Source organism: Colius striatus, chromosome Z (assembly GCF_028858725.1).
Source record: "Colius striatus isolate bColStr4 chromosome Z, bColStr4.1.hap1, whole genome shotgun sequence".
Taxonomy (NCBI): domain Eukaryota; kingdom Metazoa; phylum Chordata; class Aves; order Coliiformes; family Coliidae; genus Colius; species Colius striatus.
This window is the reverse complement of record NC_084790.1, coordinates 17010432-17031126: the sequence shown is the minus strand read 5'-3', so window position 1 is coordinate 17031126 and position 20695 is coordinate 17010432. Positions and strand designations below refer to the sequence as shown.

General features: G+C 46.7%; 2 protein-coding genes across 2 annotated transcripts; both read left to right on the top strand.

The window, feature by feature from the left end:
• The first annotated feature begins 707 nt into the window (after positions 1-707).
• On the top strand, positions 708-8113 carry DNAJC25 (DnaJ heat shock protein family (Hsp40) member C25). The gene is made up of 4 exons (XM_062018949.1): positions 708-1034; positions 2543-2695; positions 5319-5789; positions 7147-8113. The coding sequence occupies exons 1-4, from the start codon at positions 723-725 to the stop codon at positions 7267-7269; spliced, it is 1059 nt and encodes a 352-aa protein (XP_061874933.1). The 5' UTR covers positions 708-722; the 3' UTR covers positions 7270-8113.
• A 1946-nt stretch (positions 8114-10059) lies between these two features.
• On the top strand, positions 10060-17222 carry GNG10 (G protein subunit gamma 10). The gene is made up of 3 exons (XM_062018950.1): positions 10060-10271; positions 13815-13946; positions 15822-17222. The coding sequence occupies exons 1-2, from the start codon at positions 10191-10193 to the stop codon at positions 13938-13940; spliced, it is 207 nt and encodes a 68-aa protein (XP_061874934.1). The 5' UTR covers positions 10060-10190; the 3' UTR covers positions 13941-13946; positions 15822-17222.
• The last annotated feature ends 3473 nt before the right edge of the window (positions 17223-20695 follow it).

The window sequence follows — 20695 nt, the reverse complement described above, 5'->3', positions numbered from 1 at the left end:
TAACAAGCTGCAAAAAGGTGTGATTTTTTAGAGGAACCAGATTTGGGACTCATGCATCTCTCAATGAAAGGACAAGTATTTATTAAAGTGAAAAGGAGGCAACAGAGCAAGCCAGAAGATACATATTCATTTCTAGCAGAAGAATCATGTGTTCTCCGAGTATTTTTGCACAGATGTTTCCAGCATAAATCTGACTTTCCTGGGAAAGGCCCAATACCAAGGTAATCTTCCTGCTAGCTGCACCAAAGCAGAAACGAGGCCCTTGTTTCCTGAACAAGTCTTTGGGCCAAAACAATCAAAGGCAGCAGATCTGCTCCAGCAGCTGGGAGGCCCAATGCCCACTTTAACAGACTTTTAACACCTTTTCCTTTGCGGGTAGTAGTACATATATCCGACAACCGAAGCAGGAATGTTCCCAAACACACGTCCCGCGGGGTATGTTTTGTCCCGTGCGTTCCGGGGACTGCCGCTTGACCGGGACCCTGTAGTTGTGTTAAACCGCAACACAAGACGGGCAGCGAGACCCCGCCTCTGCAAGCGCGCGGAGAAATCGCCCGCGGGGGGCAGGGAGCACGAACAAGCGAACGCAGGCGCGAGAGAACTGCGCTGCCAACCACGGCCGCGCCTCCGCCGCGCTTCCGAGGGGCCCGCGGGCCCCGGCCCCGCCCCGCGGCGGCGCGCAAGCGCGTGCGCAAGGCGCGGGCACCGGCGGCGGCGGTGAAATGGCGGCGAGCGGCGGCGCGCGGCCCGGCAGGCGGTGGCTGCTGTGGCTCTGGCTGAGCGCCGTGCTGCTGCCGCGGGGGACGCGGGGCCTGACGGAGGGCCTGTATTGCGGGCGCCGCGTCTGCTATGAGGTGCTGGGTGTCAGCCGCCAGGCTAGCAAGGCGGAGATCGCCCGCGCCTACAGGCAGCTGGCCCGCAAGTACCACCCGGACCGCTACCGCGGGGAGCCGGCCGCGCCGGGCGGCGTGGACGGCCCTCAGGCTGCGCACGAGAAGTTCCTCCTCATCGCCACAGCCTACGAGACCCTCAAGGTGAGAGAGCGGGAACGCCGCCGCGGCCGGAGCCGCTCCGGTAAGAGCCAGCGCGAGGGGCCGGCGGAGGGGGCCGCCCCGGGAGGGTGGCGGGGTTTGGGGGGCGGCGGGCCGGGGCGCCGGGCGGGCGGCCGGCCGACCGACCCCTCGCCGCGGCTGCCCGCGCCGCTGCCTCCCTCGACAGACTCGCTTGGCGAAAGGAGGCGGTTGTCCAGGCGAGTAAATGCGGCACTGGGGCTCACGCCTCCCGGGACGCGGCTGCTCGCCCCTCTGAAGTTACAAGTGCCGGTGCACGGGCGGCGGAATGAAGCAGTCGCATGTTGCGAAAAGAAGAATCTTGGCTCTTAAAAAGCGCAGGAGGATATATTGTCCCTTCCAAACTTTGCCGGAGGGCAACGACTTCTCTGCTGTATCTGTCTTCCAGCGTCCATCGGGAGAGAGCGGCCGAAACATCGGGATTCTGCCCGGTTTTGGCAGCACGTGGCTCGCTGGTGTCAGCTTCCCGAGGGAGGACCGAAGCCTCCCGGGTTTACAGTTGTGTGCTAAGGGGCAGGCTCGGCAGCTTCGGGTTTGCATTCTTTTGTGGGGATCTAGCAGGCTTGCTTGCTAACAGCAGTCAGAGAAGGTGGGGAGGAGAACCCGAACTGAAAAATCTGCAATATCCTATCTAAGAGTGTGTGTGGTAGGATGCAGTTCTCTTCAGATTCCTCTGGTATTTGGAATTTGTTCTCGTGAAAGTCCTTCTGTAGTTAAATTAAACCCACTGGCTTTGCCTTAGAGGTATACCTTGACACAGAAAAGTAATTGTGACTTGAATAGCACACGGGCTCTGTAAGGGAGGCTTATCAGGGCAAAGTACGTGTGGCTTGGCAAAGATGGAATTCAGGAATGGAAGAAAGACACTTGTGAGAATTTTAAGGCTGCAAGGGAGGAAAAAAAAACCTTTTGGAGGAGTAGGAAAGGAATGCTGCTGAGGCTAATGAAATTAAACTTCTTATTTCTTGCTTACATGGATAAAAATTAGAAAAACTTATAAAATGAGAACAATGAGGTTTTGAAATGGCCTTCCGTTGGACAGATTCCACGACTCTGTAAGCTAATTCTAAAAGATTTGTAAGACAATCTCTTAATAGGTTCTTCATGTGAAAAATATTTTCCTGAATGATGTATGTTATTTCAAGTCAATCCAGATTTCCCATTCTGAAGTTAAAAATGTTATGCGGATTTCAGTTGCCTGTCTTTATTTCAGTATTAACTATCTTCATGCACCTCACGCTTTTGAATTTAAGACCATGTAGGTCAGATGTGTGGAGGCAGATAAGGGTGCAAACAAATTAATTGAAAATATGAGGAAAAGGAAAAAAGACTTTCCTCTGTGCCTTGTGCTCCTTCAGGCTGTTGCTGATTTCCCAGCAGCATGATCGTTGATCAGCTGTAAAACACAGCTGTAACAGAGTAGGTGAAAACAGGAATCTGAATTTCTACATGTTCTTCACCTTATGCTGCAGGATGAAGAAACACGTAAAGATTATGACTACATGTTGGATCATCCTGAAGAGTACTACCGACACTATTATCACTACTACAGTAGGAGACTGGCACCCAAAGTGGACGTCAGAATAGTGATCCTGGTTACCGTGTGTGCCATCTCTGTGTTTCAGGTAAAAACATCGTATGTGTGGTGTGTGTGGCACTGCTCGCTGAGTTTCTGAACAGGAGAAGGAACACCTGCAGCTCTCATAACATGCCGGATATTAAAGAGTGCTGTTGGTGAGGAAGCCCCTTCCTGTCTGCTGTAGTGAACTTCTCCATGGTCTCCACAACAAATCTCAAGTCTGGAACGTACAGAGCAGGTTTTTGACTGCCGTTGGTGCTCTGGACAAAGGCGGGTGCTAGCTTCTTGTAATGGTAGGATATTCCATGGAAACAACAGTTCTTCATGTCGGGCTCAAAATAGCTTGGTCTTGAGCACAGGCAGGACTAGTGCTCTGCATAAGTAAGTGTCAGTTTGCCAGGCTCGCATAAGTAATTTTTTGAAAAACAGATTATTTGCAAACTAAATTCAAGGCTCAATTTGAATGATAGGACTGAATGGGGAGTTAACCAGTGTGGAAATCTTATACTGCAGTGTATTGTGAACACTGCAATAAAGTCAGGAGATAAATTTGCTCCAAAGTCAAGGAAGCAACCTGGAGGCTTTTTTAGATAAGAAAACTCGTGCTATTGCTGGCAAATTTTTGAGTGGAAGAGGATGCGTAACCCTTCTTTAGCATCTAAGAGTACTGGTTCATTACATTACATTAAAAATGTGGAGGGAGTTTGAGTAAGATGCAAGTTATTCTGTAGTAAAGATGCTCATTTTTAACAGGATATTGGATGTTAAAAGAAAAAATACATTGATCAAAACTTGAGACCTTGGAATAATAAATGTCTGTGGCGTACGCAGCCAGATACTTAGTCGTGGTTCAGTCCCAGGTGGCAACATGCAGCCTCTGGCTCACCCCCCCACCACCGTCCTTAGGAGGGCCCAGCAAGATGGAAGGAGAAAAGATAACCAAAGATGTTGTGTATCCTTGGGCCAGGGCAGGGAGGGCTTGCTGCCACTACAGTTCCAGGCAAAATAGACTCCACTACTCAACCTAGAGAGGAAAAAAAGAGAAATTTATTCTACTGCCTACTAGAAACAGAGGAGAAAGCAAAACCTGAGCAGAATGATGAGAAAAACACAACCTGCACTTTAAGATCTCCTTCCCCCACTTCTCCCTTCTTCCCTGGGCTCAACGCACTGCTCCTGATATCTCTACCTCCCCCCACCTCAGGGAGATAGGGAATGGGGGATGCGGTCAGTCCTTCACAGATGGTCTGTGCAGCTTCATTTTTCTCAGAGGAGAATGACTCCACATTCTTCCTGTGCTCCAACACAGGGTCCCTCCCACAGGACACAGTCCTTAATGAACCTCTCCAGCATGAGTCCTTCCCAAGGGCTACAGCTTCTGCTCACAAACTCCTCCAGCTTGGGACTCCTCTGCAGCAGCAGCGTTCTGTGCACCTTCTACTGCAATGCTGCCCTGCCACAAACTCATGGCCCCCTCCAGGCACAGTCACCAACCCCTGGCATGGGGTTCTCTGTGACCTGCCAACAAATCTCAGCTTCACCACCCCTCTCCGTGGATTACAGGGGGACAGCTGCCATCTCACTGGGGGATGCAGGGGGAGTCTCTGCTCCGGCACACCTCCTTCTCTCTTCCCTTGCTGACCTTGGGGTCTGTATGCTCACTTCTCCCTCCTCCAACTCCTTGCACCACCACCCAGAAAAGAAGGAAGCACCTTTGTTTTTCAGCTTCTCCTTAAGAAGTGATCGTGGAGGCACCCAATTGGCTCAGCCCCTGAAGTGGGTCTGACTCAGAGCTGGAGAGAGTTTTGAGCAATTTTTTACAGGAGCCATCTTTACATCTCACCCGTTACCAGAAACAGCTCCACACAAACCCATGACACACTTATTTTCTTTTCAGACTTACTTCCAGTGGCAAGGTTTCATTTTGCCTGGTGTTTCGTATTTTGTCAGTAAGCGGAGACACTTTCCCGAAGTCTAGCAGCCAGATGATTGCAAATTCAGTGTGAACACCTGACTTGCCTTTTGCTTTCTGTCTTTTTCTTATTGGCCTTTATTAGGACTGTGCAATGTGTACATACATGCCCTTTGTCTTGGTGAATGGTGTGAAATGCTGCTTTCTTAAAAAAGTTGCCCCACTGAGACACATTCACTCCATGCACCTTCTTTCTGGTTTGTGTGGGTTTTTTGGAATTAAGGGCATAGCTGGAGATTAGAGGGAGACGTGAATCATGTCAGACTAATGAGATTGTCATGTACTTAATCCATGTTTAATTAACTAGTTTAAATGGGTAGCAATTTTATAATGAAGTACTCATGTACCAGCTACTTTATTTATAAATCCAAGAGGCCTTCTGAGAATGGCTCCCACAGCCTGGCATTAACCTTCAGGAGATTACAGTGTTCTTGTGTATAAAATCAGTCTAAACCATGTGTGCTTATCCTTCCTCATCACTGTATATTACTGTAAGATTTTCCAGGTGACTTACTAAGTCTGGAGGAATAATTATAGCTGCAGATTTACAGAAAAACTGCTACTTTTACCCTTGCTGTGATGTAATCGAGGTTAAAGGTGTATGACAGCATTATTTGTTTTCTTCCTGACAAACCTCCAAATAGGAATATATCTGTGTTAAAACATGGCTTTTGCTACTTCTCTTCTTCAATTACAGTTCTTCAGCTGGTGGAGTAGTTATAACGAAGCTATCAACTACTTAGCTACAGTGCCAAAATACCGTATACAAGCTACCGAGATTGCCAGACAACAAGGTTTGCTAAACAAGACTAAAGAAAAAGGCAAGAACAGGCGACCTAAAGAGGAAATTCGTGAAGAGGAGGAAGAAATCATAAAAGACATTATTAAAAATAAAATAGATATAAAAGGTGGTTATCAGAAGCCCAAGATATATGACATCCTTCTATTTCAGATCCTCCTGGCTCCGTTTTACTTGTTCAAATATGTAGTTTGGTACTGTTGGTGGATTTATAGTTTTACTATTAAAGGGCGAGAGTATGGTGTGGAAGAGAAGCTATATATCATACGGAGGTACATGAAAATGTCTCAGTCTCAGTTTGACAGTCTGGAAGATCACCAAAAAGAAACCTTTCTGGAACGGCAGCTGTGGATACGAGAAAACTATGAGGTGGGTGGGTCTGGTGGAACAGTTACCCGGTGCATCCAGAGTGAGAACGGGTCTTTGGTGAAGGTGCTTGGGGTGGTGCATGAAGCCTTGCTTCAATTCTAACTATGACTGTTTTGTATTGAAAACCATTCTCTGTGTTTCCTTCCACTTATTATGCACAGGGACTTGTAGACGACACCTCCTGCCCAGGCCCATGAATATAGGAAGGGATTTGCTCTGTCAGGGACATCCACCTGTAGTTGTTAGGGAGCCTGTGCATACAAGATTTAGTGTCTTATTTAGCCTTGCTGATAAAAGGGTTTCTTACAACAATGTGGTATGACACAGTTATTACAGTAGGTTGATGGCCATTCTCCACACAGTAATTTTTAATAAGAGTTACTTAGGTTGCCTAAAACTCCTATTTCATAAGTCCTCCAAGATATAAATTGCTATCTCATTGTGGGGTTTTTTGTACTGTTGCTTGACAGTTCTTTGGCCTTCAGTGATTCAGGGACACTTCTTGCTGTGCTCTATATCTATTGAAGTAAAAATGGCCTATGAAATGCCACTGGCTGCAACTGCTGTTCTTGACATGGATAGCCAGTTACTAAATAGTCAATGTGTAACTCCATTTTCAAGCTTTCTGTGAGAGCAGTGAAAGAACATTAGCCACAGCATGGAATTTGCAGTCCAGAATGATTGGGAGTGCTGGGCAGGGGGAGGTGACAGTTTGGCAAAACACTTTCATTGTTGCACAGAAGCTCATCTGTGGGCCATCTGGGTGGGAATTTTCTGAGAGAGAAACTGAGAATATGTACTTGTCCTGGTTAAGGGGAGAAGGAGTAGTTGCTGCTGCTCTGCATACGCTGGGAAAAAAAATGGGACGGTGGCAGAACTGCTTTTGCTGCTGGCAGGGCACCAGAGATAAGAGAATGGTGCTTGAAAAGTAGGCAGAGGTGGATTATTCTAGAAACTTAAAGAGGAAAATGGTAAAATTGATGCTAATGTTAAGGAAAGGATTAACTGACAGGTACTGGAGGAAAGGATTAACTGACAGGTACTGGAATTGTGATGAGCTTGCCAGAAAATAACTTGAAGGACCAAAGATGGACTACTGTTACTAGTCAAAACAGATGCTAGATGCAAGAAATGAGAAAGGATGGCTATCCTGTCCTAAGGGGAAAATGACATGGTTTGGGATCCATGCTGTTTATAACTGGTGATACTTGGGTCAATAAATATAGAAGAGCTGTATTTGCCAGAAGTGAGGTCTGTTTAGCCCAAACTCATCTGCCCTGGTGAACACTTACTCCCTCCTTCAGGTGCCCTTAAGATGTTTTTTTCAGCCTTGCTAAACTTTCATCTGTCTTATCAGGTCTATAAACGAGAACAAGAGGAGGAGTTAAAGAAGAAGATGGCGATGGATCCCCGATGGAAAAGGTACCGGCGGTGGATGAAGAATGAAGGTCCTGGAAGACTGACCTTTATTGATGACTGAAGGTTGCTGAACAAAATGTGTGCCCATGTTGAAAGTGATTTGCAAAACTTTACACTACATCATTCAGAGTTTTGTCTGCTGTGGCTTCAGCAGTGATTGAAAACTCAGGAATTATTAAATCAGGCTGAAAAAATAATACAGGTTTACCGTTTTTTATGGATCAGACCTATTAAACAGGCCCGGCTCAATGTATTTATGCCATTTACTTGGGGATCTCTGTGTGGAATTCATTATTCCAAACAATGTATTTTGTGTACGTATTTCATATTCTTGATCGGTGGAACCATAACTTTAGTCTTTCTGAAAAAGTTTCTAGGTCAGTCCTTGAAAGTCCTGTTTTTCTTTTTTTAAACTGAAGGGTTCCTGCAAAAGGACACTGGAAGTGCTTATAAGTGGTATGGAAGCAAGGGCCACTTTCTGTTTTCCTCTCTTTTCACCCACCCCACCCTTTTCACTCTTCGTTTTATGATGCCAAATTGGTTTGTTTTGGTGTACGCAATATGGGGATTATACTGGACTTCTTCTCTTGCTATTCCTGATCCAGTTGGAATTGAGTTTTGTTCTTTGTGGGAATAAATGATGCATGATTGATCATCATCGTCATGGAAACAAGCCTTAATTCTTTGCTCTGCAGAGTTGTTCATGAAATAATATGCTTAGGTCTTTTGTGTGTGGTTCTTTGTGTGCGTTGGATTGTACCTGTCTGTTCAGAAGAGGTGTACCAGTGAATATTAGTCTGCTAAATGTGACTTTTTTTCACCAAAGCACTGGTAAAAGGGAAAAAGACCCTTTTTGTTAAAAAGGGCAATTTTGATGCCTTATGTAAATAAATAAAAGTTTATAATATGTGCAAAATTTGCTTTAAATTCTAAATATAAAGTATTCTTTCTCTTGTCTAATCAGACCTTGTACTACTTAGAATAAATAAGGCCCAGAAGCACACTGTGGTTTCCTCTGCAGCAGCCCAGGCCAGCAATTCCATGATTTACTGGTAAAAGAGGTCCTGCTGCCCCATTTCTGTTTGGGAATTTTACTGGGAAGGGGCAGAGGGCTAGTGGAGCCACATCAGTCATTTATTGTAGTTCTAAATCACGTCTGTCTGTTGGACATGCATTCTCAGGCCCTATTTTATCTTGGAATAGAGTTAACAAAGCAGTTACCTAAAACCCATCAGGAATGAGACTGCTGAGAGTTACAATACTATAGCTAGTAAAGCCACTGTAAATTGAGATGACTTCAGAGAGGAAGTGTTTGCATGAGCAAGTATTGCTGATACCAGGTAGTGGTGAGATCTTTCTGTGGAAGAGTGTTAGGTAACAGGATCTTGGAGAATCACAGTGTCACAGAATCTTTTCAGTTAGAAAGGACCTTTTAAGATTGAGTCCAATTCTTACTGCTGCCATATCCACCACTATACCATGTCCCTCAGTGTCATAGCTGCACATGGGCTTGGCAATGTGAAGTTCATGGCTGAAATTGATGATCTTAAAGGTCTTATCCTACCATGATGATTCTGTCTTTTAAATGCCTCCAGGGACAAGGATTCCATCACTTTCTGAGCAGCTTGTTCCAGTGCTTGACAAACATTTCCAGGAAAGAAATTTTTCCTAAAGTCGCTTGGAAGAGGAGACAAACCCCCATCTCACTACAAACACCTGTAAGGATGTTGCAGAGTGAAAGGTGTTTCCTCAGCTTCCTCCAGAGTGAACATCCCCAGCTTCCTCAGCTGCTCCTCATCAGATCTGTTTTCCAGACCCTTCACCAGCTTCGTTACCTGTCTCTGGACACACACCAGCACCTCCATGTCACCCTTGTAGTGAGGGGCCCCAATGTGCAAGAGATATTCAGAAGCAAGCCTTTCACATTCAGTGCAAGTCTTTCCATGACCATGCTGAGGCTTTGACTGGGGCTCAACCTCTGAGTGGTTGTTCCTATGTTCAGAGTAAACACTTGAGGCAATAAACTTCATCTCTGCTTTCAACAGGTTGGCAAACTCGGATGGCTGGCAAACCCTAGCCACAAAGTAATTCAAAAGGTAAGTGGTAAAGACCACTTATTTATGGTCAGTAGTGAAACGGTGATGAACCTGTGGGAGGGCGATGCAGCAATGCTGGCAGCAGCTGGAGGACAACTTGAGCCTAACAGCTGCCTGTGGGCAGGGTGGGCTTTTTGTTAAATCTCTGCAAAACGGTTAAAACTCTCTTTTCCTTCTTTCCTGTTTTACTCCCTTCCCTCCTCTCTCCTTCTCTCCCCCCACCCCTTTTTAATTTTCTCTTTGTTCCTTTCCCCCCTTTTTGCCTTTTTTTCCTTTCTTCCTTTTCTTTTCCTCTCCCTGTTCCCCCCTCTTATTCACATTTTTCCCCTCTTTTTCTCCCTTCCCCCCCCTTTTACCGTTTACCACTTCCCCCTGCTTTCTCCTTTTATTCCATTTTTCTCATTTTTTATCCCTTTTTCCTATTTTCCCATTTCCTTCCCTTTCCCTCTTTTTTCCTACTTTAAAATTTTTTCTTATTTTTTCTCTATTATCCTTTTTTCCCCTTCTCACCCTTTTCCCCTTTTCTCCCTTTGTTTTGTTCCCGTTTAACCTTTTTTCATCTCTTTTCATTTTTCTCTCCTTTGCCTCCCCTGTTTCCCCTTTCTTCCCTTTTTTTGTCCTTTTCCCCTTTTCCTTTCTTTGGTCGTTTCTCCTACTTCCCCCGCTCCCACCTCCCCTTGTTTTTGTTTGTTTCTTCTCCGTTTCTTTGGCGATGCGGTACGGTGCGGTGGGGCCGGGGCGGAGCGGGCTGGGCCCCTCCCCGGGGCGGCTCCGCGGCGGCCGTGGGGAGCCAGGCCGCGTCCAGCGACGCCGCTGCTTCCATCTGTCCATCCGTCGGTCCCTCGCTCGATCCCTCTCCCTGGCTCTCCGTCCCTCGGCCTTCGCCATGTCGTCGGGCGGCAGCCTGAGCACCCTGCAGCGGCTGGTGGAGCAGCTGAAGCTGGAGGTGGCCGTGGACAGGATGAAGGTGAGCCGCCGTGCTGGGCCGGGGCCGGCTCGCCGTGGGTGGTGCCGACCAGCCGCGCTGCCGTTTGCCTCCCTGTCTGCTCGCCCGCATCGCCCGGCCCGGGAGCGGTCCGGGAGGAAGGTGGCGCGGGCGGCCCGGGAGCGGTCCGGGAGGAAGGTGGCGCGGGCGGCCCGGGAGCGGTCCGGGAGGAAGGTGGCGCGGGCGGCCCGGGAGCGGTCCGGGAGGAAGGTGGCGCGGGCGGCCCGGGAGCGGTCCGGGAGGAAGGTGGCGCGGGCGGCCCGGGAGCGGTCCGGGAGGAAGGTGGCGCGGGCGGCCCGGGAGCCCGGGCGCGGTGCGGCGAGGGCCGCTCCGGCTGGAAGGACCGCGGCGAGCAGCCGCGGCGGCGCCTGGCTCGTTCCGCAGCAGCGAGCGGGACGGCGGTGCGGCCCCGCGCCGAGCCCGGCGGCGCTGCCGCGGCGGCGGAGCGGGCCCGTCCCACCGCAGGCTGGGCGTCTTGTCCGCACCCGCGCCGCCTGCCAGCGGAACGCCAGACAAAGGCGGCCTGCCGAGGCCGGCCTCTCCTCTGCCGGCACCGAAGGTGTGGATGTAGCGGGGGGTTTTTTATCCGCTCTGGCAGCCCACATTCCCCCTCGCAGACGTGGCCGAGGCAGCTCTGGGCCCGCACACGGTGCGGGAGCGTGTGGGCGGGTGCGTGTGCCCACGGCTGCTTCGCAAAAACGGCCCTTTGAAACCAGCCACGCGCAGAATCTGGCGTAGGCAGTGAGGCGGCGAAGGTCAAAGCGATTTGTGCCCTGCAGTGTCCTTTCGTCTCGTCACCCCGCTGTGCCTGCCATTTTTCTCTGTCACAAAACACCACGTTCCCCAGCCTGATGTGGTGCCAGGTACCCAGCTGCACGTAACTTTGCCAATTGATGTAAAAATCAATTAATGGGAGCTACTCCTGGTGAAAATTTGAAGTGCTTATTGCAAGGTGTAACCACTGTTGGCTTTCAGACGTTGTCTCAACCAGTTAATTGATGGAAGTGCTAAATTGGCAGATGTTTGATGCGCTGGAAAGGACTGCTGTTTGTCAGTGCAGGGGTGTGTAGGGTTCTGTGAGAAACAGTAGGATGCAGAGTAGAAACATAGTCTCTTACGGGAAAGAGGAACATTGAGCAACACAGAAATGGTTGACCAGACATTTCTGTTGCTTTGTACCACAAGCTGGAGCCTGGATCTCTGTTCCTGCTCACTTTGAGGCATATATCAGGTCTGCTGTTCCAGGAGCATGTTTGTGCCTTTATCAAAAGGGAAATGATGCGTGATTAAAAATGTGTCTTATAAAAGGATCTGTTTACAAATATCTAAAGGGTGGGTGTCAGGAGGTTGAGGCATCCCTTTTTCTGTTGTATCTAGTGACAGGACAAGGGGTAATGGGATGAAGCTGGAACACAAAAAGTTCCACTTAAACATAATGAAAAATTATTTGACTGTGAGGGTGAGGGAGCCCTGGCACAGGCTGCTCAAGGACTGTGTGGAGTCTCCTTTCTTGGAGAGGAGACTGGACACGTTCCTATGCAACCTGAACTAGATTGACCTGCTTCTGCAGGGGGATTGGACTAGATGGTCTCTAGAGGTCCCTTCCAGCCCTATCATTCTGTGAGTCTGTGTGATTTCTCAACACAGAGTGTAAAAACAATGAGGAATGCATTCAACTGGTGAAAAAAACATTTAGATCAGTTTTAGCAGAGGCTGAGATAGGAAACACTGTTTCAGATGCTTTGAATAGACAATGTGTTTTCAGACAGAAGCTGGATATAAAAGGATTTTTAAAAATACATCCTGTAGTACAAAGTTGCGATGGTGATTTTGTTTACCCTGCCAGCTGAAGAAGCAGACAGGAACAGTGTTTTCAGAAAGAGGAAACCAAGTAGGAAAGAAGTACCCCCACGCATCTTGCATGCAAGAGGCTACTGCAAGGGAGCGTGTCTGGCCTGTGATGACACATGGCAGAAACCTTTGTGTGTGAACCGGAGAAGGGAAGAATGCTATAGGGGCATAGGTAAGGCTAAGAGCAGGCTGATCTCTCCTGGAGCATTGACCTGCTGCTGTATGGATCAGTCTCACACAGATGCCAAAAATCAGGTTTGTATCTTTTCAGGAGCACCAAGATATGTTAATGGTTCAGTGCATGTTGCAGAGTTCGGCAGCAAAGTGCCAGGAGATGCATTGAGGAGCTGCTGACCTGTGCTCAGATGCCAAGCCATGCCACAAGTGACTCTCTGCCCATTTTCCCAGGAAGAAGCTCCATGCTGCCTCGGGCTGATCAGCGTGGGCAAGTGCACCACTTCCCAATAACACCTCTGCAGTGCACAGTTGGGTGCCAGCGAGGGGTCAGGATGGTGCTATGGCTGCAGGGGGCCCAAGGGGCTGGGCATGATGGGAGACCTTTGCAGCCTTCAGAAAGAGGGTCTCCTCAAGGAGGAGTGACAAAGCCCAGTGACTTGCAGTTGCTGCAGATGCTCCTTCCTGTACTCTGCCAAAGAGAACTTGTGAGACTGTGGAAAAACACTTCTCTCACACAACCCCTGAAATGCTGATGGCTGCCGGGTGGATTTGGGCAGTTATCGGGATGAGTGTCCTGGGGCACGGCTGGAGGTAGTGAACAGGACATCAGCAAAACAGCAAAGGAAAGTGTGTGCTAGGCCAGCTGTCCCATGTGCTGCCAGATGCTGTCACATGGGGTGGCTCAGAACCAAGATGACATCAGGGTTCCTGGGTGGTCCCTTCAGTCTGGAGGCTGGGGAGCATGCATGGTCCTTCTGCATGGTCCTCCTCTGGCAAGACTGCAAAAGGCTGTGGGAAGAGAAATCAGTATGTAATTAATTCCTCTTACAGTAAATGTAGTAGACAGCATCGATTTTGACAGTTCCTTGCAGCTGTTGCCACTGTGTATGTGAGAAACTGTGAATTCCCCTATGTTTTCCTTCAAAAAGAAAGGCCCAGGACTGACTTGCCGTTCAGAGATGGGAGGGTTCTGCAGCCCTGGGCTGTCCTCCTTGGGAGCCAGAATGTGGCTTTGAAGCTGTCACTTCACTGCCAAGAGAAGGAGGCAATTCAGACTTAAATAGCCATTCATTCTCTTCTTTTTGCTTTCATTCCTTGTCATACTCCATATTTCTTAACAGTTTAGAAATGAAAATCCTTTTAATAAATTATCTGAGGATATAAGAGCTCAAAAATAATCCCCCAAACAGTACACTAGATTAGAAAATACTGTGGTCACGGCCCGGTACGTTTTAATGAGGACAAATTCCATCACATTTGCATCTCAGTCCTCCACACTCCTCTGGCTCTTCACTGCGTAGTATTTCGTGCATGTTTCATTGGAGCTTTGGAAATGTGTGTCTGTGCTGATTTGCTTGGTGTTTTAGAATCCAAGAGCTGACTTGGCTGCTCTCCAACTCTGTTTGATAATGGTTCTTCAAGAGGAAATGCCTAATAGATGCTTGTGAACAAATAATTTTCCTCTCTGGGTTTATATTTCTTTTTTTCCTTACACAGGTCTCTCAGGCAGCTGCAGAACTCCAGCAGTACTGTATGCAAAATGCCTGCAAAGATGCCTTGCTTGTTGGGGTTCCTGCAGGGAGCAATCCCTTTCGAGAACCCCGATCTTGTGCTCTACTCTGAAATCAGGTAACAAAGTCACAGGTACCATGACAACAACTCTCATTTGAAACCCAGGTCTTGGGAGGGACTAGGGCATGTGGTGAGGGTTGTTTGAATGTCAGGTTCTTGGTAGTGAAGAGATCAGCACTTGTTTTCTGTTTCTTTTAGGTGTGGCAATCAAAGTGTGTCTCTCTCCTACACCTCTTTCTAGAGGTGTTTTGTTTATGAGGGGCTTTTTTTTTGCTTGATTGGTTGGGATTTGTGTTTGAGCAGTTCTAGGGTCATTAGAAGCATCCAAAATAATAAAAGCTGTCTGAGACATAGGGCCAGCATAAGGCCGAACACAAGGCCAGCCGTGTACGCAGCTTGAAGAAATAAGACAAATCTGTGGCAGAACACGGGGTGTTCTAATGACCAGCTCATGGCTTAAGCAAGAACCTCACTAGTGTGCACTTTGTCTCCAGTGTCCTCTGGCTGTGTATGTCCCTGGGCCCTTTCTGTTGTTAGCATTGGGACTGCACCAAAAGCGTTGGAAGCAGAGGGAAGCTGAGGCAAGCTGTCATCACAGCCTTCATAACCTTCTCCAGCACAGCTCCAAAGGCTGAGCTGCACCCTGAGCTTCGTCTGCCTCTGCTGCCCAAAGCGCTGGCAGAAGCTTTGGGACCCACTGCCATCATCCCTGTCCTGTCTGCTCCGTCCCTCCACAGATACCAGTGATACCAGCAGCGGGAGGAAAGGCCACATGTGCCAGTAGTCTTGGGCAGGATCACACCGTAACTTAGAAAATCTTACTTCTTCTGCACGACAAGTAAGAGTGGAAGTAGGGTATTCAGAAGGGCTTACTCTAAAAGAGAAAAATGAAACCAGTTCCTGCTAAAGAGCTGAAAAGGCTACAGAGAGAGGAAGAAGCACTGAATTCTGTTCTCTCTTTGAGAGTGCTACCAAGGTGAAAATGAATATTTTCTTTAAGGGCAGTGTTTAAACCAGAACAGAGAATACTTATAAAGTCTTCCCCTTACTGCTGCCAGGGTTCCTGAGATTGTGATCATGCTTGTGCCTCATCAGTAGTGTGGCTTAGATTGTTGCTACAGAGGTTTGACAAAGCAGGATTCAACCTGAAGAGAGAGGACAACTAAGCATGGGATGTTCTTCTGGAAAAACTTGAAGGAGGGAAACGTCAAGAAGAATATTTTCATAATATAGGTGTTGCCCTTAATTATTCCTGCAAATAAGATAAAATTGATAGGGACTGTTGCATGTGTTCTTACCTTCTTGAAGCGTCTTTTCTACTTCTACTTTCTACTTTATGTTTGAGTTTTCATGTCTCTGTGTGTGTGTGTGTGTGTGTGTGTAGAAATATTCTGGGATTCAAGTTTGATTGCATCATCCTGACAGGGTACAAAATACTCAAACAAGCTTAATGGTTAATTTAGTATCCTTTTGGAAATGTGAAGCTCAGCTCAAGGTGTTGTTTCATTATCTTTTACTAGTTAATTATCAAGTTTATTGTTATTTAGTTTATAGAAGAGTCATAGAGTGGCAGAGGTTGGAAGGGACCTCTACAGATCATCCAGTCCAACCTCCCTGCTCAAGCAGGTCCACCTCAATCAGGTCACACAGGAACAGGTGTTCAGGTGGGCCTGAAAACCTCCAGAGAAGGACTCCACACCCTCCCTGGGCAGCCTGTGCCAGGGCTCCCTCACCCTCTTAGTATCATTAAAAAAAAAAAAAAGCAAATTTGAAAACCCAATGAAAACTTTCATAATACAGCAGGATGCCAGCATCCAGCGAAGGGAAGTGGTTACACAGTTTTTCTTGGTGCAGAGGAGCTTTTGTGTTATAATATGTAAAAAATGTGTTAGGAAGACAGCATTTAATAAACCCTTTTTTCCCCTCTTACAGGGAAGCTCATGGGAGAGTTGCCTTCAAGCATGACATGAATAACAACTGCCCTTCCTACACAAGAAGAGTCTCCCTCTGTGTCCTAACTAAATTTAGCATGGCTGCAGCGATGTCCTAGATATTTATCTGTTTGTTCCTGTGTACACTTCACTATCTTTTGTTAATGACCTTAAAGTTTGTTAATGTGACTCTTATTCTTTTCATAATCACCACCATTGTTACTACACTATCCTAATTATACAAACATTAACTTGAGAAGTTTACATTTTAGAAAGGAAAACCTTGTTTTTTTCCAAATTATTTATTTCTATCTTCGTGAAGACCTGGAACCAACTGGAATTTTTTTCCAAGTGCTTCTAAGTCTGTAAATGACACAGATCAGAAACTGCTGGACACAACACGTGGCATAGGCTTGATTCCTCAGGCATGTTTCTTACAAGGCTTCTGATTGGTAATAGTCCTAATTTGTATTTGTAACAGGCGGCACTTCCTTGTGTTGGGGTTTAACCCAAACCAGCAACTAAGCGCCACTGATCACTCCTTCTGCTCTCAGCAGAAAAGAAGGAGAAACTTGTGGGTTGAGGTAAGAACAGTTTAATAACTAAAAGGAAGTGTAACAACAACAATAATAATGAAGAAAATACAGAAATGAAAGAAATCAGACCCAAGACAGACAAGTGCTGCCCAGTGCAGTTGCACCCACCCACTGACCTTTGCCCAGACAGTCTTCAAGCAGCAATATTCCCTTCCCCACCAGCGCCTCCCAGTTTTTGTACTGGGCATGATGTCCTGTGGTGTGGAATAGCCCTTGGGCTAATTTGGGTCAGCCATCCTAGCCATGCTCCCTCAGCTTTTTGTGCACCTCCTCTCTGGCAGAGCATAGGAGACTGAAAAATCCTACACCTTTGTTTCCCCGAGTCAAGTCTGTCTTGCCCAAGGGCCATAACTGGTGTGTGATTCCTCCTTGTCCTTGTCACAACCCACAAGACCCTTGGCCATCTTTTTCTCTCTCCGTCCCACTGCTAGTGGGGAGGACTGAGCCAGTGACTGTCCTTAAGCCACAATTGTTACCAACATTATGGTCACACTAAACGCTTCACACAGCAGTGTACCAGCTACTGGGAAGGAAATTAATTTGGTCCCAGCCAAATCCAGAACACCTTGACAGGTGTAAAATGTGGCAAAACAGGCACTAAGAGTCCATGAACACCCATAGGTAGGTGCATGCGTAATTGTCAAGCAATACATAGGACTTAAAAAATGTACTTGGTCATTTGCCTTCAGTTTTTTATAGAGCACTTTTACAAGGACAGATAACTTTTAAAATAGGTTTTTACTTTTGCCTACTTTGTATTGTTTGTATTAATCTTTCAGAAGTTTGAAATAAAAGTCTTTTCCCTACAGGCTTTGAACTTGTCATTTAATGGTAATGAAGAGCAGGTACTGTAGTGAAGAGGGTAATTTGATTTTGCAGTAAGAGGGGAGGCCTCAGGCTATTTGGCTTTTTGGAAGAGAAAGTTCCTGCTAGGTTTTTAGAAAATGCATGTTATGAATAGAAAAAAAAAACACCTGTTTATAGCTATTTACCATTTTTGTGGTAAATAGTAACAATGTTATTGGGCTCACACACACATTTTGTAAACTGTAAGGAAGGCCTTTGCCATCTGAGTGTTGAGTTTTCATCACTGTTGGCCAAAGTGGGGCAGTGAGTGTCCTCCAGGCAGCTTGGTCTGTGTGAGAAGACTTTCACGCCTGCTGTCCTGCAGGAAGGCACTGGAAAGAGTCACAGTACCACTAGTGTGTGTTGTGCCTCTAAACGCAGGAGGTCCATCCTCAGGAGCTGTCCTTCACTCTGGCTTCCCTTCACTGCAGGCTGTTTGAGCTGGTGGTTTTTCTGTTACTCCTGCACACATGAACATCCTGCAGAAGCCTAGAGGAAGCATGGTTATTTGTACTTGCATAGAGGTGACTGCAGGCTCAGATTGATTTCAGGCTGCTCAAGTCAGGGAGAGGGATGACAGTATGCATCAAGTGCCTCTGCGCAGACAGGATCTAGCTGCTGGCTGCTTGCCCCACTGTCAGGAGGCACCAGTACCCAGCTCTCACTATCACCTCTCACAGCCTGTCAGCAGAGTTTTTATCCATCTGCAGGGGTCATCTGCCTTGTCACCCCTCTGGTTTACACGTATGATCCGAGGCCTGAGTGTCCCAACTCGCTGACCGAGGACTGATGATGAGGTTTTGTATTGCATCTTTTTGCCTGAGAGTTAGTTGCTTCCTAATTTTTCTCAGTTATTGAAGATGAAGGGGGAAGAAACAAAAGTGCATCTTCATAGTACAATAGTAATTTTCCTCCACATATAAACAGAGAATTGTTTCAGTTAGAAAACAGCTGTAAGATCAAGTCCAGCCACTAACCACTGCCAAGCTCACCACTAAATTGTGTCCCTCAGCACCTCACCTATGTGTCTTTTAAATGTCTCCTGGGATGGTGACTCCACCACCTCCCTGGGCAGCCTGTTCCAATGCTTAATAACCCTATTGGCAAAAAAGTTCTTCTTAATGTCCAATCTAAACCTCCCCTGCTGCAACTTGAGCCCGTTTCTTCTTGTCCTGTCATTCATTCCTGGAGAGAAGAGACCAACCCTCATCTCACCACTACAACTCCCTTTCAGGTAGAGAGTGTCTCTCCTCAGCTTTCTCTCCTCTGGACTAAACACCCCCAGCTCCCTCAGTCACTCCTCATCAGACTTGTGTTCCAGACCCTTCCCCAGCTTTGATGCCAATCTCTGGACACGCTCTCAGCACCTCAACACAGCACTCGAGGTGTGGCCTTACCAGCACAGAGTACAGGGGGGTGATTGCTGCCTTGGTCCTGCTGGCCACACCATTTGTGATACAAGCCAGGATGCTGTTAACCAGACGAGAGGAGGAGGTGAGAATGTCATATGTCATAAATTTGTCAGTGTGCACGTATCTGTGAGAGCTTGAGACACATGGACAGATACAGTGAAAAACAAATGATCATTGCATACCCTTTCCCTTTTTTTCCACTATGTTGCCAGTAACTCACTGTACACTGACATTTTTTCTGCATAATGGAAACTTGGTGCAGTAGCAGCAATTTTATGAAGGTGACATGCCTTTGTTTTGGAAGTGATCTATAGATATAGATTACCTGACCTAGTCTTATATGACTGTTCACGAGACAGTTTTGGTGTCAGCCTTTGCCTGTGGGAAAGGAGGACATAAATATGTCACTTGGCAGTGGCAGCTATAATTTTCTCCACTGTGGTTATCTGTGGCTGAGAGTTTGTAGAGCTGCACCCTTGAAAGAACAGATTCCTTGGTCTGGCAATTTGGACGACAGTTCTGAAAACTAGGGCCAAGACCGTGATACAGAAAATGGTTAAATCAGGTCAACACAAAAATGGGGCAGAAATAGTAAGCAAAGTGTGATTTTTAATCAAGTCTTTCTCTTTTTCTGTGCAAAAGAGGGAAATGTTGCCTTGTTGGCAAGAGAGTTTTATTATGTTACACTTGAAAGTTGGTTTCTAAAGTCACAGAATCACAGAATCTTAAGTGTCAGAAGGGACCTCGAAAAATCACCCAGTCCAGCCCCCGTGCCAGAGCAGGACATCTGGAGTAGCTCACACAGGAACTCATTCAGGTGGGTTTGGAATGTCTCCAGAGAAAGAGATTCCACAAGCCATCTGGGCAGCCTGTTTCAGTGCCCCATCACCCTCACAGTGAAGAAATTGTTCCTTGTGTTTCTTTGGAACCTCTTATGTTCCAGCTGATACCCATCGCCCCTTGTCCTATGGTTGGACATGACTGAGAAAAGCCTGGCTCCATCCTCCTGACACCCGCTCTTAATGTATTTGTAAACCTTAATGAGGTCACCCCTCAGTCTCTTCTTCTCCAAGTTAAAGAGCCCCAGCTCCCTCAGCCTTTCATCATAAGGGAGATGCTCCGCTCCATCACCTTTGTGGCCCTGCACTGAACTCTCTCCAGCAGCTCCGTCCTTGAACTGAGAGGTGCAGTACAAATAATGTGGGGATATCATTGTGAAGTAAACTTGCTGTTAGTGCTCTCAACATAACTTTTAGCGATTGTGAACTAAAAATCTATATTCCGTTTTCTCTGAGAGGCCAAAGCTTTCTCCCACAAGTGCTCATTTTATTAATGCAAATCGTGAGTATGCACTTGTGAGTATGAAGGCTCAGTGTCAAGATAGCATTTTACTGAAAGCATAAAGCTTGAGCTTTGTGGGTTTTTTTCTTTCAATTATTACATCAAAATTAAAAAAATGTAAGAGATAAGTGTGTTATCACAGCTGAAGGCCACTGAACCGACACTGATATGGGTAGGGGTTCTCTTGTCTGCAGGGTTCCTTTTTCTTTGTGCAGGGTTTCTTCTTCTTTGTTGCGCGAAACGAGAGTGACCAGACACCAATGTGATATGCATCAGCTCCAGTTTATTGTCACATAATCATCACTTATATACCTTTTCCAAATGCTGTGTACGTGCTACAGTTCATGGCAAGTAGTTAATACCAAGCATCACGCGCTATGCATAAGGCCTCAAAGTTTCATTTTTGTAACAACTTAAACACCAACCTCATTGTGTAAAAACATCATCCTTATTGTGCTTAAAACATCAGCCTTATTGTGCTTAAAATATCACCCCATCTGTTCGGCCTTCAGTTAGTTTTCTCTCACACTATGGTTATGCTTACCTTACATTTAGTTAACTTTATATTATTGTTAGTTACATATGTTACAATTTATTAGTCAAGTACAATCAATCTTATAATGCTAAATTGAATGCTCTATTCAGTCTTCTAACAATGCTTAGTTTAATGCTCTGTCCTA

Excerpts from the sequence above, each read along its gene's own strand:
- DNAJC25 (XM_062018949.1), top strand. The coding sequence starts at position 723 with ATGGCGGCGAGCGGCGGCGCGCGGCCCGGCAGGCGGTGGCTGCTGTGG. Across the intron at positions 1,035-2,542 it reads CAGCCTACGAGACCCTCAAG|GATGAAGAAACACGTAAAGA; the intron begins GTGAGAGAGCGG and ends CTTATGCTGCAG. Across the intron at positions 5,790-7,146 it reads GGATACGAGAAAACTATGAG|GTCTATAAACGAGAACAAGA; the intron begins GTGGGTGGGTCT and ends CTGTCTTATCAG.
- GNG10 (XM_062018950.1), top strand. The coding sequence starts at position 10,191 with ATGTCGTCGGGCGGCAGCCTGAGCACCCTGCAGCGGCTGGTGGAGCAG. Across the intron at positions 10,272-13,814 it reads TGGCCGTGGACAGGATGAAG|GTCTCTCAGGCAGCTGCAGA; the intron begins GTGAGCCGCCGT and ends TTCCTTACACAG.